Source organism: Alligator sinensis, unplaced genomic scaffold (assembly GCF_000455745.1).
Source record: "Alligator sinensis unplaced genomic scaffold, ASM45574v1 scaffold203_1, whole genome shotgun sequence".
Lineage (NCBI taxonomy): Eukaryota > Metazoa > Chordata > Crocodylia > Alligatoridae > Alligator > Alligator sinensis.
The window spans coordinates 666,518-680,920 of record NW_005841949.1 but is presented as its reverse complement, the minus strand read 5'-3'; the positions used below and the strand labels follow the sequence as shown (position 1 = coordinate 680,920).

The 14,403-nt window shown below is 43.7% G+C and overlaps 1 protein-coding gene across 2 annotated transcripts in view; it reads right to left on the bottom strand.

The window, feature by feature from the left end:
• Positions 1–14,403, bottom strand: part of WDR59 (WD repeat domain 59) — a 78,743-nt gene that overhangs the window by 60,919 nt on the left and 3,421 nt on the right. For both annotated transcript variants that reach the window (XM_025199769.1, XM_006020183.2), the window contains exons 2-5: positions 9,431–9,480; positions 6,994–7,129; positions 2,382–2,467; positions 1,373–1,453 (exon numbers count right to left, since the gene is read on the bottom strand). In XM_025199769.1, the coding sequence (XP_025055554.1) occupies positions 1,373–1,453; positions 2,382–2,467; positions 6,994–7,129; positions 9,431–9,480 (353 nt within the window). The remainder of the gene's footprint in view (positions 1–1,372; positions 1,454–2,381; positions 2,468–6,993; positions 7,130–9,430; positions 9,481–14,403) is intronic.

Below are 14,403 nucleotides of genomic sequence, written 5' to 3'. Positions count from 1 at the left end.
TTCTCTAGTCTCTCCTCGTAGGGCTTGGTCTGCAAGCCCTTAACCATATGAGTGGCCCTTCTCTGGACCCTCTCCAGGTTATCCACATCCCTCCTGAAGTGCGGCACCCAAAACTGCACGCAGTACTCCAACTGCGGTCTGACCAGCGCCCAATAGAGGGGAAGTATCACCTCCTTGGATCTGTTCGTCATGCATCTGCTGATGCACAATAAAGTGCCATTGGCTTTTCTGATGGCTTCGTCACACTGCCGACCCATGTTCATCTTGGAGTTCACTAGGACTCCAAGATCCCTTTCTGCTTCTGTTCCACCAAGCAGGTCATTCCCTAGGCTGTAGGTATGCTGGACATTTTTCCTCCCTAGGTGCAGCACTTTGCATTTCTCCTTGTTGAATTGCATTCTGTTGTTTTCTGCCCATTTGTCCAACCTGTCCACGTCTGCTTGTAGTTGTTCCCTGCCCTCCGGCACGTCCACTTCTCCCCACAGTTTTGTGTCATCCGCAAACTTGGACAGAGTACACTTCACTCCCTTGTCCAAGTCGCTGATGAAGACATTGAAGAGTATGAGTCCAAGGACTGAGCCCTGCGGGACCCCACTGCCCACACCCTTCCAGGTCGATGCCTTTCAGATACTTCTCTCTGGCGAGAGACAGGCTGACAAAGCCTGACAGCTTAGGCATTCACAGGCTTATATGCTGTTTTTAAAAACTTTTTAGATCGCTCCCCCAGAGCACTGAGATTGGAAGGGACCTCAGGGACAGTTTGCAGACACTGGCCAGTTACAGATGTCAGTCTGTTCCCCCCTCTTCCCCCTCCCTTTCCTTACTTTCCCTGCAAGCCCAGCTTTAAAATCCCGAAACATCTCTGAAATGTGTCAACTTGTTTCATTTCGAACGTTTTGACATGTCTCCTATTTTGTTTTGGATTTCGAGTCTTGAGCGTCGAAACACTGCTAAAACGAAACGGCAGTCGAAATATTGCACAGCCCTGGGGAACAGGATGTAGGGTTACACATTTACTCAGTCAGCGGACTTGTTATTTTGAAGGAGAGATGCATAAGGAAAAAGTCCTGGAATCCAAAGAGGAACCCAGGAGATTTGGAAGGGGAGGGAGAGAAAAAACAAAAAACTGAAACGGTACGTCTTCCTATTCAGAATATGAACCTGACATAACTTTCCAGAGGAGCATAATTATATCTGTTCTGAACCATCTTGAAAGACGAGAAACTCCTGCCATATCTGAGAGATTAAGGGAACTAATCTGGGCTTTTGCCAGCACAGCTGAAAACACACTGGAGAGTATTTGCCCTTCATGTTATTGGTCAAGCAGAAAGGCCACACACACTGTGGTGAAGGAGTAGACACTTGATCTTACTTGATATCCCAAATGTAGATGTATGTGTCAACAGAACTGGTGACCAGAAGGTCAGGCTCAAACACTGCCCAGTCCAAGTCACTGCAAATACAAAAAGCAAAGGAAATCTTAGTAGGGTCAACCAAGTGTACCACATTGTCTGCATCATCTTCTCATGTACCCATAAAACATTTCTGACATGTGCACTGACACCTTCTAAAGTCATGTCATCCCCCCCAGTAAAAGATGAACATAACTTACTTCTAGAAATACTTTCAAGAGAAAGGCAGGGAGGGAACTGTGTTATAGCAGTTCCTCCCATGACAAAGAAAGGAGTACTTTGGCAAAAAAATCTAGACTGACAGACATTTCTGGGGATGGCATTTTGCTAAGCTCATGAGCTGTAGGTTTGCAATTAGTTTTTACAATAAAACTTGGCATAAAGGAAAGAAACTCTTACTATATTAGTCCTCTACACAGACATAAAACGAAATCCCAGTGACAATCCCAGATTCACTGCTGACGTACCAAATTCCAGAGGTTTTCCATGTAGCAGAGCAATGTGCTACCAACTTGCACATTACAGACAGCCTGCACCTTACTTTAATGAATCTGCTATCAGCAAAAAATCACAACTGGGATTCAGTTTAATAGCCACACTGCTATCTATTTCCCAGATTTCATATATTTTTAGGGTTGGAGAGGACCTCAGTAGATCATCGAGTCCGATCCCCGATTGATTCTGCTTGCTTTCTTAAATAAGAACAGCTGCCATTGAAAAGTGGAATGACTCACAAACCACCTCAAAACCAACCTGAACTAGATGCGTGTTTCTTGCCATTGGGAGTGGGGGTGATGACAGCAAATAGGGTATAGGTAGGCAGGCCAAAGAAGTGAAAAGAAAGAAAAAAAGAGGCTCTCACACCAGAGTCCAAGAATAGGGCTCAGACTATGCTCCAATGTACATAAGCTATAAAGCCAGCCATACCATTGTCTTTCCAGTAGGCCGGAGCTGTGCAGGACTTCTCACCTGATCACACGTGTGTGCCCTTGCAGTGATGTGCAAACTTCCCCGTTACCATCTTTCCATTTATACAGGTCAACTCGCTGATTGCTCTGAAATTAAATGGATGAAATGAGATGGTGGAAGGCAAACTGAGCAGTTCAGGACTCCTAGTTTCCTGGGATTTGAACAGATTCAGTTACTGACAAATTACACTATGAAGGGCAAAGTCTTTGCTCAGGATGCAAGCAGAATGAAGGTGAATCCACAGGCTGATAAAGATCTCAAAACACTCAACACCTAAAATGTTACTTGAATTTACTTAAAAGTAGAGCTGAACAAGAATGGAAAAAAAAAATCCCACAGGCAAAAGAGTTTCAGCTAAATGCTCTTCTCAGCATGAGATTCTAACTTCAGAAGCAGCTAGCAAGAATCCAACCTAGGAATTCCTTTTCATTCTGTCCAGATCTACAATCAGACTTTAAGGGGAAAAAGAGGACAGGTTCCCTAGAAGCCTCTCTCCACTTTCTATCCATCTCCTCTAAAGCCCATCAGTACCACTGAGGAACAGGAAAGAGGGTTTGCAGGAGCAGGACACATGCCCTCCGTCTGGGGTTCAGGTAAACTGCCACAAGGGTGCCGCCTCCTCTGCCATTTTGGGAACAATTACTTACCTCATATTACAGTGCATAGCTCGTATTTTTTTTTTTTTTTTTATGGATTCATACAAATCACCCATATCTCCCTGTGTACATGTTATTTAGAGCTGATCCATACATTCCAGGTGGAACCATTTATGAATGTGCTCCCACACAGAGTTATTCAGGAATAGTTATTGTGGTATAATTTCACATACTATTTAATCCAAAATAACTTCCAGGTGATGACAATCCCTCAGATTCCAAGTGGGGTGGGGACAATCTCTTTATTCTGCAAGCTACCTAGCACAGTGGGGTCCTGGTCCATTCTGGAGCTCCTCAGTGCTACTGTAAAACAGGGTAACACATGGCTCTACAATTCAGTCTTCATTACCCCTTGATCTTACATAGCTAGATGACAAGAACTGTGTCTAGTTATCTTATATTTGTAGGACGTTTCATGCCAAAGCTCTTTATAAATATTTCAAGCTGGATTAAAAAAAAACAACCCCCCACCCCCCCCCCAAAAAAAAAAAAAAAAAAAGCAACAACCTTCCCCCATGCACTAATAGGCCCATAGGACTAGAAGGCCGTCCCAACCCCCTCAAAGGCAAGTGAGTGCAATCCCTGCATTTGCAGGCAGCCACTGTTAGGAATTCTTGGGTAGAACATCCACTCCCAATTTGCATATACTGCGACTACAAGGAGCAAAACCAGAAACACCAAAGGTCCCCCTAAAATATCCCTAAGGTAAAAAGAAGGGGAGACAAAGGCACAGCCAATGTCCTGCTAATGGAAGGCTTCCCTTTCCCTTTAGCTTTGTGGTATAACATGGCAGCTCTTTAACAGCATGTAAAAACACATGAACCCTACAACAGGGGGAATCCCTTAGGCTAAGGGTGCTCAACCATTGACCCTCTGGTCATACCTCCCACAGATTCATTGGGTTTGGGGCACATCCTCCCCTCCCACGGCTGGATCAGGGCCAAGTGGAGGCCAGACTGCCCGCCTCACCCCCACAGCCAGATGGGGTCCTTCTACAACTGCCCCAGACACTGGATCCAGACCACTGGCTAGATCCGTGTTGCCATTGGACTGAGTGCTGCCCATCTGACCTGCCAGCCAAAAAAGGTTGAGCACCACTGCCTTAGCCAACTGGAAACAAAGGGAATTAGGGTGGGGTGGGTGGTGGAAAGAAGAGTAAAATGATCCCACTGGAATTTGGCCAGGTCACAAAAGTTAATTGCCTCAACTATGTGTGTCAGGATCTCAGCAATGTATCATCTCTAGAAGGTATCCTGAGCAACACAGCACCTGGTTCTGGAAAATGATAAACTGCTTACTCACTGCATGAATGCTTCTTGCTGATTACTACTCAAGGTATGCATCAGTAGCTCTTTTAACATTCTCATCACTGTCCCTGGACAGATGTTAGGTGACTACACATAAGAACAAAAAATCAGGGCCCTGCAGAGAATATAGGGGTGTCCCTGGAATGGAAGGATGAGCAGTCCCCAGAAACTGGTCACACTTCAATCCAAGAAAGTACAGTGGAAGACCCCATTCAGATTCTTTGAAAAACAAACAAACAAATAAAAAGAGTGCTCTCATCCAAACATATTAGGACAGATTTCCCCTTTTCTGCACCATCTGCAGCCATTTACACCAGGGCTGTCCAACTTCTTAACAGCCAGAGACCACATGTTTTCTGCACCTCATATGCAACCACCCAGCACCTCTTTGGTGGTAGGCTCCCCTGACACCGAGGGCTGTGTTGAACCATGCCACCCTGCTTTTCTCTGCACCCCGAGGTGGGGGAAGAGGAAGTGAAAGCCAGAGAACGGATGGAAAGCCTGGAGGGTGCAGATATAGTTAAGGACTGAGTGGTGAAGGGAGTGGCAGCCAGGGGAACCCAGGGGCTTCAGATTAAGTCTCTGTGGGCTGCATGCATCCCATGGACTATTAAACTAGTGGTTCTCAACCTTTTTTGTACCAGGACCCAGTGCCCCTCACTCCCGACCCACTAACCCCCACCCTGCGGAAAGGGGTCCCCCCCAGCAGTCCTTTGCAGGTTTCCCACAGTTTTTTCCCTTAAAGCAGAACCCATTTTTGAAGTTTATTGATCCATTTTTAAAGCTTACCCACCACCCTTTCATCTATTCTTGCAACCTACTTTTGGGTCACAACCCATGGGTTGAGAAACACTGTATTAAACAGCCCTAATCTACACCATGCCAGTAAAAGGGTCCCAAATTAGAACAGTGGTGTTTTCATTCCTTTTGCATAAAAAATGATGACAACAACAAAACAGTAACAAAAACAGAGCATGAGTCTCCCCAAGTCCTGAAAACCAATGAAGACTTCTGGAGGTGCCTGAAGACCACAATACACTTTTAGAAGAGAGAATGTTGCCTCCTTGCTCCCAAACTAGATGGGTTAAGTTTTAGGCCTTGAACAGCCTTATTCAGAATTGCCACCAAGATGTCAGCAAAAGATAAGAGAAGTGAAAAGAAAGAACTGATCTGGAGGTGGGAAAGCTGTATGCTTTCTAATGGGGATTCCTTAACAGACTGGTTTCAGCAATAATGATACATGTAACCTGCACAGGAATTGCCATTGCATCTCTCCACCTTCATTTGCAGGTAAGGATAATAAGGCTTGATGCAAACAAAAACTGTTTGAGTGTCACGCAAGCAGAAGGCAAGAATACTAGTACTGGTGTTTCCAAAGCCAAAAAGTCTCCTTCTGGGACAACCTAGTAAAGCAAGAGCTAGTTGGCTCATACTAGTTTGCCCTTACCAAAGTTAGTTACAGTAACTGCAAAAAAAATAAAAAAATATCAGTGTTGTTATAACACCAAATTCCTTTTTAAATAGACATCTGATGATAAGATTCTTGCTCAATTTGCTAACTCCACACCTCTGTTAATTGGCTTGATCTTCCCAGGCTCTCTCAAAAAGCAGCAATGAAAAATGCATTTATGCAAGTGTTTCATTCCCCAATTAGAAAGGATCGGCTGAAGACATTTGTCTCATAGGTCCCAAAAGAGACAGAACTCTCTAAATGTTTTTCATTTTAAATAATCCTGAATTTAAATATTAAAATGACACCAGGGAAAAAGTAGGAAAACCTATCAGCTAACATTTTGCTCAAAGGAATAAGCAGGCCATGATATGAACACTGTATCTTGTAACTACAAATGAAAGATGGCGCAGCCACTGCCTTGAAAGACAGATGGATGCATGTATTTGCTGCCTGCAATGACCAAGCAGTGAGTCACTGCAAAGGGAGACTATCCCCAGCAGGGGCTCAGTACTCTGCCTGTAACAGTTCATATCCTGTATGGCTTCCGTACAAGCTCTGCATAGGTAAGTTTCATATTACTTCTTTTTAATACCAGTTTATTAATTTCTATTTACAGAAAGAAAAAAATCCTTACCTAGTTGGTCTTTTGCCCATTTGCAAACACAGATTCTCTTTTTTGGCCTTTTACATTTATCTCAGCAGAGAGTCAGTATCGTTCTGCTTTATTTACAGGCTGGTTCACATATCACATGCTATCAGCAATGCCGAGAGCAGAAAACAAAATAGCACAGAGCAAGAATACAAGCAAGTCTTGAGCTCTAATTTTGCTACATGTCTCTGAATTGTCTCATTCAGTGCAGAGACTTGATTTCTGATGAGACTTCACATTTGACAAGGTTCTTTATAAAAAAAAAAAAAAAAAAAAGACAAAAGATGCACCTAAAATCATACTCCACTAGCTGATTACTAAGAACTTTCAGGCCAGAAAACTTAGCTTGTCAGCAATTAATCAAACACAAGCTCCAGTCTTGCTATGTGATCTGCACAGCCACGGGGTGTACCATTACTCCTGTACCCACTCTAAGACCCACTGGCCTCAGTAGAGCATCATGTGATTGCCAAAATCTGCCTCTGCGAATTCAGTTGCAGGTTTGGGGTTTCCATGGAAATGTAGAGCATTTCAAGAGAAAACTCACTGAAGCTGCAAAGTAGTATGCACAGCTATCATGTGGATTCCACTGGACAGCTCCGATGTCCCACTTGCTCTGACGCGAGATCTTGCGGTGACCTTCGGTCGGCACATCCAGGTTAACTATGTATAGGAAACGGCGCCTGTAAGGCACAAGCACCATTTTGAAAGGATTAGACAGCATCAGGACAGTGGTAGTTATTTTCATGAAAGAAAAGACTGAAATGAGGGAGTCCCCTGTGGTGCGGTGGTAGAATCCTTGTCTACCAATAGGAGACCTGGGTTCGATTCCCAGTCACATATACAACTACAGCCATGGAGACACCAAACATCTGGACTCAGTCTAGTCTTTGGATTCTGTCTTAGTGGCCTAAAGGGAGGATGGAACGTCTGGGCAGCCTCCATTTCTCTACAAAAATTCCTGCCCAGGCATATACATCAAAGGTATGGGTGGCCCTCATCCTTACACCCTGATCCAGGAGGATTGATGGTTGCCAGAGTGCTGAAATGTCTTAAATTACATAAGGCTGATCATGGAAGTATTGGTTATGTCAGGACCTTGTTGCATGGGACACTTAGTATATGTTAAATTTGTGCAGTATTAAAGTTAGAATGAGTTCTGGACAATTGTGCAGTAATGTTTACTAAGATCTCAAATATGAACAGCTTGATGGTTCAGTCCCAGCGCCCACACCGTACTGGAGTCTTGAACTGGCTTTGAAGAAGTGCCAGGGTGGGGACTGACAATCACCTGATTGTTGGTCTCAGCTTTGGGACCCTCCAGGGCTGCAGCCACCTAGCTTTCAACTTGATCCTAACAAGATAAATATCCAAGATCCTTCTTCCCCGATGCGTGGCTTTCCTTGTCTCACCTGGAAGCTTGGTACAGTAGGAGTCCCTGGCTGATATCACAGTTAGGCGAGGACTGCAAATTCCTTGCATTATATCCAAAGCAAGTGTGGTGATAGCTGAATGTGTTACTTAATGTGATCTAGAGATACTCCTCACATGAAGTCCTAATTTTGCTACAACTGTACTTAGCACCCGTTTTACTGCTTGAACACACAGACTCATGTTTTAAGTGCATTTAACATAAACCAAGTGTACCCTGTGCCAGCTCTTAGATTTAGTGAGCATACAGCTCTTCTGTGCATCACGACAGCGTTGCCAAGACAAGAAACACGAACAAAATCATACTTCTTTCAGACCACAAGGTAAGCCAGGAAAATGTTTACAATATGTGAAATAGGAGTGTCAAAGCCCATGGGTCAGAGCAGCTCTGCAGGCCATATCCATCTGGCCCACAGGGCTACCTGCAGACCAGCAAAGTTGCAGGGTACGGCTGGGGGCATGTGTGGCCTGCTGCACAATCAGGGGCTCTTGGGCCCTGGTGTACATGGCATTTGGTGGCAGGAGGGTGAGTGAGGGCTAATATGACTCCAGTTGTCCTCCAGCCACTTTGCCCATCACAAGAGCTGTGGCCCTAAGTTGCCCCATGCTGGAGCTGCTGCATGCCCCATGCCAGGGCTAGAACTGTGCCATGTGCCCTGGGTTGGAGCCAGAGCTGCCACCATTACATTTTATAGGCTAGACCCACACTGTGCCCCAGGCTTGATCTAGCCCGAAAAAGACTACATTCACTAAAGGTTTAAAGATGCAGAGACTCCTTCTATGGATATTACATGGCACAGATGGGGAAGAGGCAAGTGAAAGAATTTCAAAGCGAGTGCCAGAGAAGTGCCTAGGACTCAGCTTGGTTGTGGGCATGGTGCACGTAACCTGTTTTCAAAAGCACAGGGGAAGTCAGGCCCAGTTAAGTGCCAGCAAGAGGAACATCCAGTCCATCCAGCCTACAGGGAGTGGGGAAGGCAGGTACTGTCAGAACAGCTTCTCCAAGTCTGCCAATACCTCACACATCCCCCACCATAAATGTAACTGAAACAATGGGCCTTTAAAAAGGAAATGGGGGAATGAAGGCAAGAAAAATTGTCTTTGAAGAGGCATGGCAGGGTAAATTGGAGCTCTGTCTAGTAGGAAACTGGTCTGAGGACCCCAGGCTTTCTTGCCCAGCTGAATCATCTTAAGAGACTATGGAGTAGTTTGATTCTAAAGAAACATCAGAAGGCTAGGCTGGAATTCCTCTGTGGAATTCCAGCTAAGTAATGCTCCAAAAGCTCTGGAACCCAATGGGTTTATTCAGGAAAGCATCTATTGGGGAAGAAGTAGCAGTGTTATATCATTCATATTTCTGTTTGTATTTAAACTTCCCTCTCCAACTGGAATACACAACCCAGACTCCATTACTCTGAGCCAGGAATAGATCTCAGCTTTACCATCCTGAAACAGTTATGTCATCTCTTCAGGCAAAGCCAGCCTGAAGGTTGGCGATTTCACTTTTGAAAGAGAGACTGCAGTGAATTTCTGTTGATGCTTCTTACACTCACCCAGAGAGCACTGCATGCTGTCCAAGGCAGTCTACCGACATAGCAGTTGCCTGTTAAGAGAGAGAGAACCTAAATTATACCCATCATTTCAGTTTCCTGGTGAAACAAACCCATCTGCAAGGCTTCAGGAAAACCTGACTTCCTGTCTTCAGGAAGGTCAGAGTTGCTGGGCTAGGCACAAAGGTTAACTTAGGACAGTTCTTCCATTGCTGACATCTCTTTAAACATGCACCTTGGGTAAGAACCAGACTGCTGCTGGTTTGGGGGTTGAGGGTAATCTGCAGATATCTTTCAGTTTCAGATGGAAAAAAACCAGATATGGCAAATGCCGAGAGATAGCTTCATGTTCCCTACCAAGGGAATCACAGCTGCAACATTTAAAACCATCACTATCTTGGTTATTAATAATTAGGTTCTGTTCCCATTATGAAGGGGCCTCACAAAGCATCACCCCTTTTTTTCCCTTCTGTGACCAACTTTTCTAAATGCTTAAAATGAGGGTCTCATTAAACACATGGCCTTGCTCCAGCCTCCACAGCACACTTGTGTCCTTCAAGACTCCAGGGTGTTCCATAGGCTGGGAGCCCTAGCTGATCAAAGTTCCCAGCCAAAGGGAGTGCATGGAGACCTTGGTTCCCAAATGCCAACCCCTTCTTTGGCTGAATGGGCTATCAGTTGATGGGCATTTGCAGCTGGGGGAGCACAGGGAACCAAACTTGCTAGTGCAGGGGAGTTCTGGGTTCATTATCCTAGGCTCCCCCTGCAACAGTAACATGGTATGGTGCTCGATCCCCACAACTGCACCTCCAACCCTATCACCAAATTGCCAGACCTATGAGGAACCCCCCAGGTCAGTGGTTGAGCACCAGTGGTCTAAGCCATCCTAGACAAAAGTCTGTCTAACCTGCTCTTAACAGCTTCCAATAACAGAGTTCACAACCTCCCTCTAGGGAAAGTGCTCTAGTGCCAAACCATCCTCAGTGACAAAGCTTTTCCCCAATATCTAACCTAAATCTTTTGTTGCAATTTAGGCCTCTTACCTCTCGCCCTGTCCCCTGTGAACATATAGAACAAGTCATGGTTATCAAATCTTCTCTAGTCCTCTCTAGACCAACTAATCCCAATACTTCCAACTTTTCCTGGTGTCAGAGATCTTTCCTTGTAGCAAGGTAACTGAGCAGCAGCAGTAGCAGTAGCTTGTGAGCCAAGCCTGTTCATTGTCTTGCTCTTTGTGGATTGTTCACAGAGTTGCTTCAGCTTCTGCCAGACAAAAGCTAAAGTGGGCAGAAACTGCTGTTACCGTACCTTCTTGCTTATGATGTGCACTAGGGGTGTGTGAAGCAGGCCCTATTTGATTCCGATTCGGCCCAAATCAGGGACAGTGATTTGATTAATCGATTCAGACCACTGTCCCCGATTATATATTTGGCTGAATGTGGATTTGAAGATTTGATGCTGGTTTGGAGAATCAGTGATTCGGACATAGACACAGCTTAAAAAATTTTTTTCTACATACCTTGAAGTAGCAGGCGTGGCTCATGATCACTGCAATGCTGGGGCACATCCCACAGTAGCCGGGGCGTGGAGGGGGTGCTTTACGTGCTTGGTGGCAAACTCAGAAGTATTTCTGGTCCACTTCCAAGTCTGTCAGGGAGCGTGCTGGGCCCCCCGCACCTCCCCAGCTCAGCTATTGGCCACAGGGGGACCCCAGGTGCCTCCCCAGACCCAGGAGACACCAGTCACCGAGCTGGGGGGGCATTGGGGGCCTCCCTGAACACTCTCCAGCAGACCCGGAAGTGCTTTTGGTCTATTTCTGGGTCTGCTGCTAAGCGGAGGAAGTGTCCCAGCATCGTAGCATTCATGAGCCACCTGCTACCTAGAGGCATGAAGGAAAAAAAAAAAAAAAAATTAAAGCTGTGTTTATTTCCAAATCTCTCCAAATAGATTTGGAGGGTTCTGATTAGGTTTGGAGAGATTAAAGAGTCCTTTGATTTGATTCAGATTTGGAGATTCAGCCATCAAATTGGGCCAAATCTTTGCCCAATTGAATCAAGGACTGAAGCTTTGCACAGCCCTAATGTGCACCCCAATTTCCAGCAGTTGTTGTTTGGAAATAGGAAGTGTGGGGTATGAGAGAAAAATATGGTATTATTAGCTTTACCAGCTTTTTTGGCAACTACATTACACTGTTGACTCGTAATCAATTTGTGGTCCCCTATAACTCCCAGATCCTTTTCTGAAGTACTACAGTTTAACCCATCATTCTGTATTTTGTATTTGTACGTTTGATTATTCTTAAGTATGGTACTTTGCATGCCCTTAACGTACTGTATCCTATTTCTTTCAGGTGATTTTTCCCAATTAATCCAAGTTATTTTGACTTCTAATCATATACTCTGAAATTGCTTGCCAACACACCACTCTGAACATCATCCCCAAATTTATTAAGTGTGTATTCCATTTCATCCTCCAAATTTTCATAAAGGCACCAAACAATTCTGGACCCAGAATAATCCCTGGGGAATGTCACTTTATACTTCCCTCAAGTTTGGCATTGACCTGTTGATGACTGCTTTGACTGCAGTTGTCCACCTTACACCAATTTCATCTAAACCACATTTCCTTAGTGTATTTGTGAGAATAACGTGGGAAACAAATGTGAAAAGCTGAGGTGCATCACATCTACCCAATTAAAAAAAAATAAAATAAAAAATCACCCCTTTGTCATAGAAGATAATCATATTGCTTTGGCATGACTATTGTTATATTGTTAACCAACATAACAAAAAGAGAAAAGATAGATTTGCCACAGTATCTCTTAAGTATCTTTTTTTCCAATCAAGAATTAAGATGGAAATTGCTAAACATCAGACAAAATTGTTGATGTCAATAAAGAGCAAATCAGCATGCATTTAAAAACACAGCTAAAATGGAAAAATCTTGTGGTCTTCATACTATAACCACCCTTCCCACAAGATGGGAGAAAACTTACTAAAATTACCAAAAGACTCAATCTGATGCATAGCTAGATTCAGAGAGACTCACTGGCTGAGTCTACACGAGATGCTGACTGTGCGCAGCCTGTGATTACTGCGCAGTAGTGTGATGTGGCAGAAAGCATGATGTGACACTACTACGCACCAGTCACGAGCTACGGTGCAGTTAGTGTCACAAAAAAGCTGTTCCTTGGCATTACTGCGCAGTAACAACTGCACAGTCAGCGTCTCGTGTGGACACAGCCACTCAGATGTTTGTACTTTATAAGGTATTTTTTAACCTCATAATCCTTTATAGATTACTGTAATGAATGCGCATGTACTAATATACTGCATTTTTAGATATTAATTTTTGTCTTAACACAAATTCACTATCATAAAACAATGATAGATTGGAACAGGATGAAAAACTGGTTTACAGGCTCACATGCTGAGCTGTGACTCTTAACAGCACATGCACAAATCCATGTAATACACTGTATAAAAAAAAAAAATTGTTGTCAGATATATTTCAGACTTTGTATACGTAGATTCCTAGAGTACCTAGAATTGCTGCAATCATACCATTACCTATCTAAAAATTGGCATGTTCAAATTTTGCACGTTTGAAACTAGTTAACCTACCAGCACAGGCAATATTTCTAAGACAGCTACATTAGGCGGCTCATTTGATTTATTGCTATTCTACTAATTGTTCATTTACCACAGTTAACTGTCCTGCTGTTGTTCAGAGTTCTATGAGCCCTGACCGCTAAAATGCTGGTAGGCAATTCTTTGGCCACCAGTTTAATGTTCTTTTTTTGAAGCAGTGTCACCTAGTAAATAGAGCAATGGGTAAAGACTTGGAAGATGCAGATTGTATGCCAGCTCTGCCACTGATTTTCAGGGTGACTTTGGACAAGTCACTCCCCCCTCTGAACCTGTTACCCATCTGTAAAATAGTAACAGTGAAACTGAGGAAGTTTATATGAGCAAATCTCAAAAGTATTTTATGGAGGAAATGCTGTATAAAATACCTTCCATGTTACGGTAGTTTTAGAGTGATGTTGTAACTGTGAGGTCCAGGAATTATGTAAGAAACAAGGATTTCTTTGGGTGATGAATCTTTTATTGGACAAAATGCATAGTTGGAATAGAGCTAGACAAGCTTTCAAATGCAAAATATTATCGGAGAAATGTCTTGCATTCAAAAGTTCGCTCCACTCTATTCCAACTGTGCAGTTGGTCCATCAAAAGATATCATCTAAAGAAATCATCGCCTCCCATAAAAGACCATCATTTCTGTTGTGCAGTTTTCTTATACAGCCTTTCCTACACAGACACCTTAAAAATCAAAAGTAAATACACTGAGGAGTTTAATGTAGGTAAAAGGTGTCAGCCTAGCAGCCCCAGATACTGACACATTGTAGCCCCTGAGCAGGCATACAGCAGGTGGTGGCAGCTCCTAAACCAGGAATGCAAGTTGGTGTAGCTCTAGTAGAAAAAAAAGGTTTTGAATGTAGCTGTTATCAATAGAAACTAAGGGTTGAAAAGATCCTGCCAAACAGCCACTTGCTGAGAAAGAAAACACTTGACCTGTCCTCAGATCATTTCCTATTAGTAATATTTGGCTTCTCCTGACCCAGCAAGCCAGAGATGTCAGTCTTCAGTTCTCATTGATTCCCAGGAAATTGGTAATGTCTTGGCAATTTGTCCAAGCTTGATCTCTTCATATTTGCTAGACAAAGCAACTGAAGAAGATATTAACTGAGTCTTGTTTGTTTCATACATGTTCAGTGTATTATACCCTACACAGTCTGTAAAGCTACAGCAGTGGCTTTACGAATTGTATACTGGGTTTAGTATGCTGAACATGCACTAATTCAACACATCATCCTTTTCCTAAAGAGAAAGGAAAGCCACAATTTCAAAACTTTGGGGCAATTTCTAGTACATTTTTTAAACATGTGTTTTCTTCTTTAGTACAGTTTGCAATAT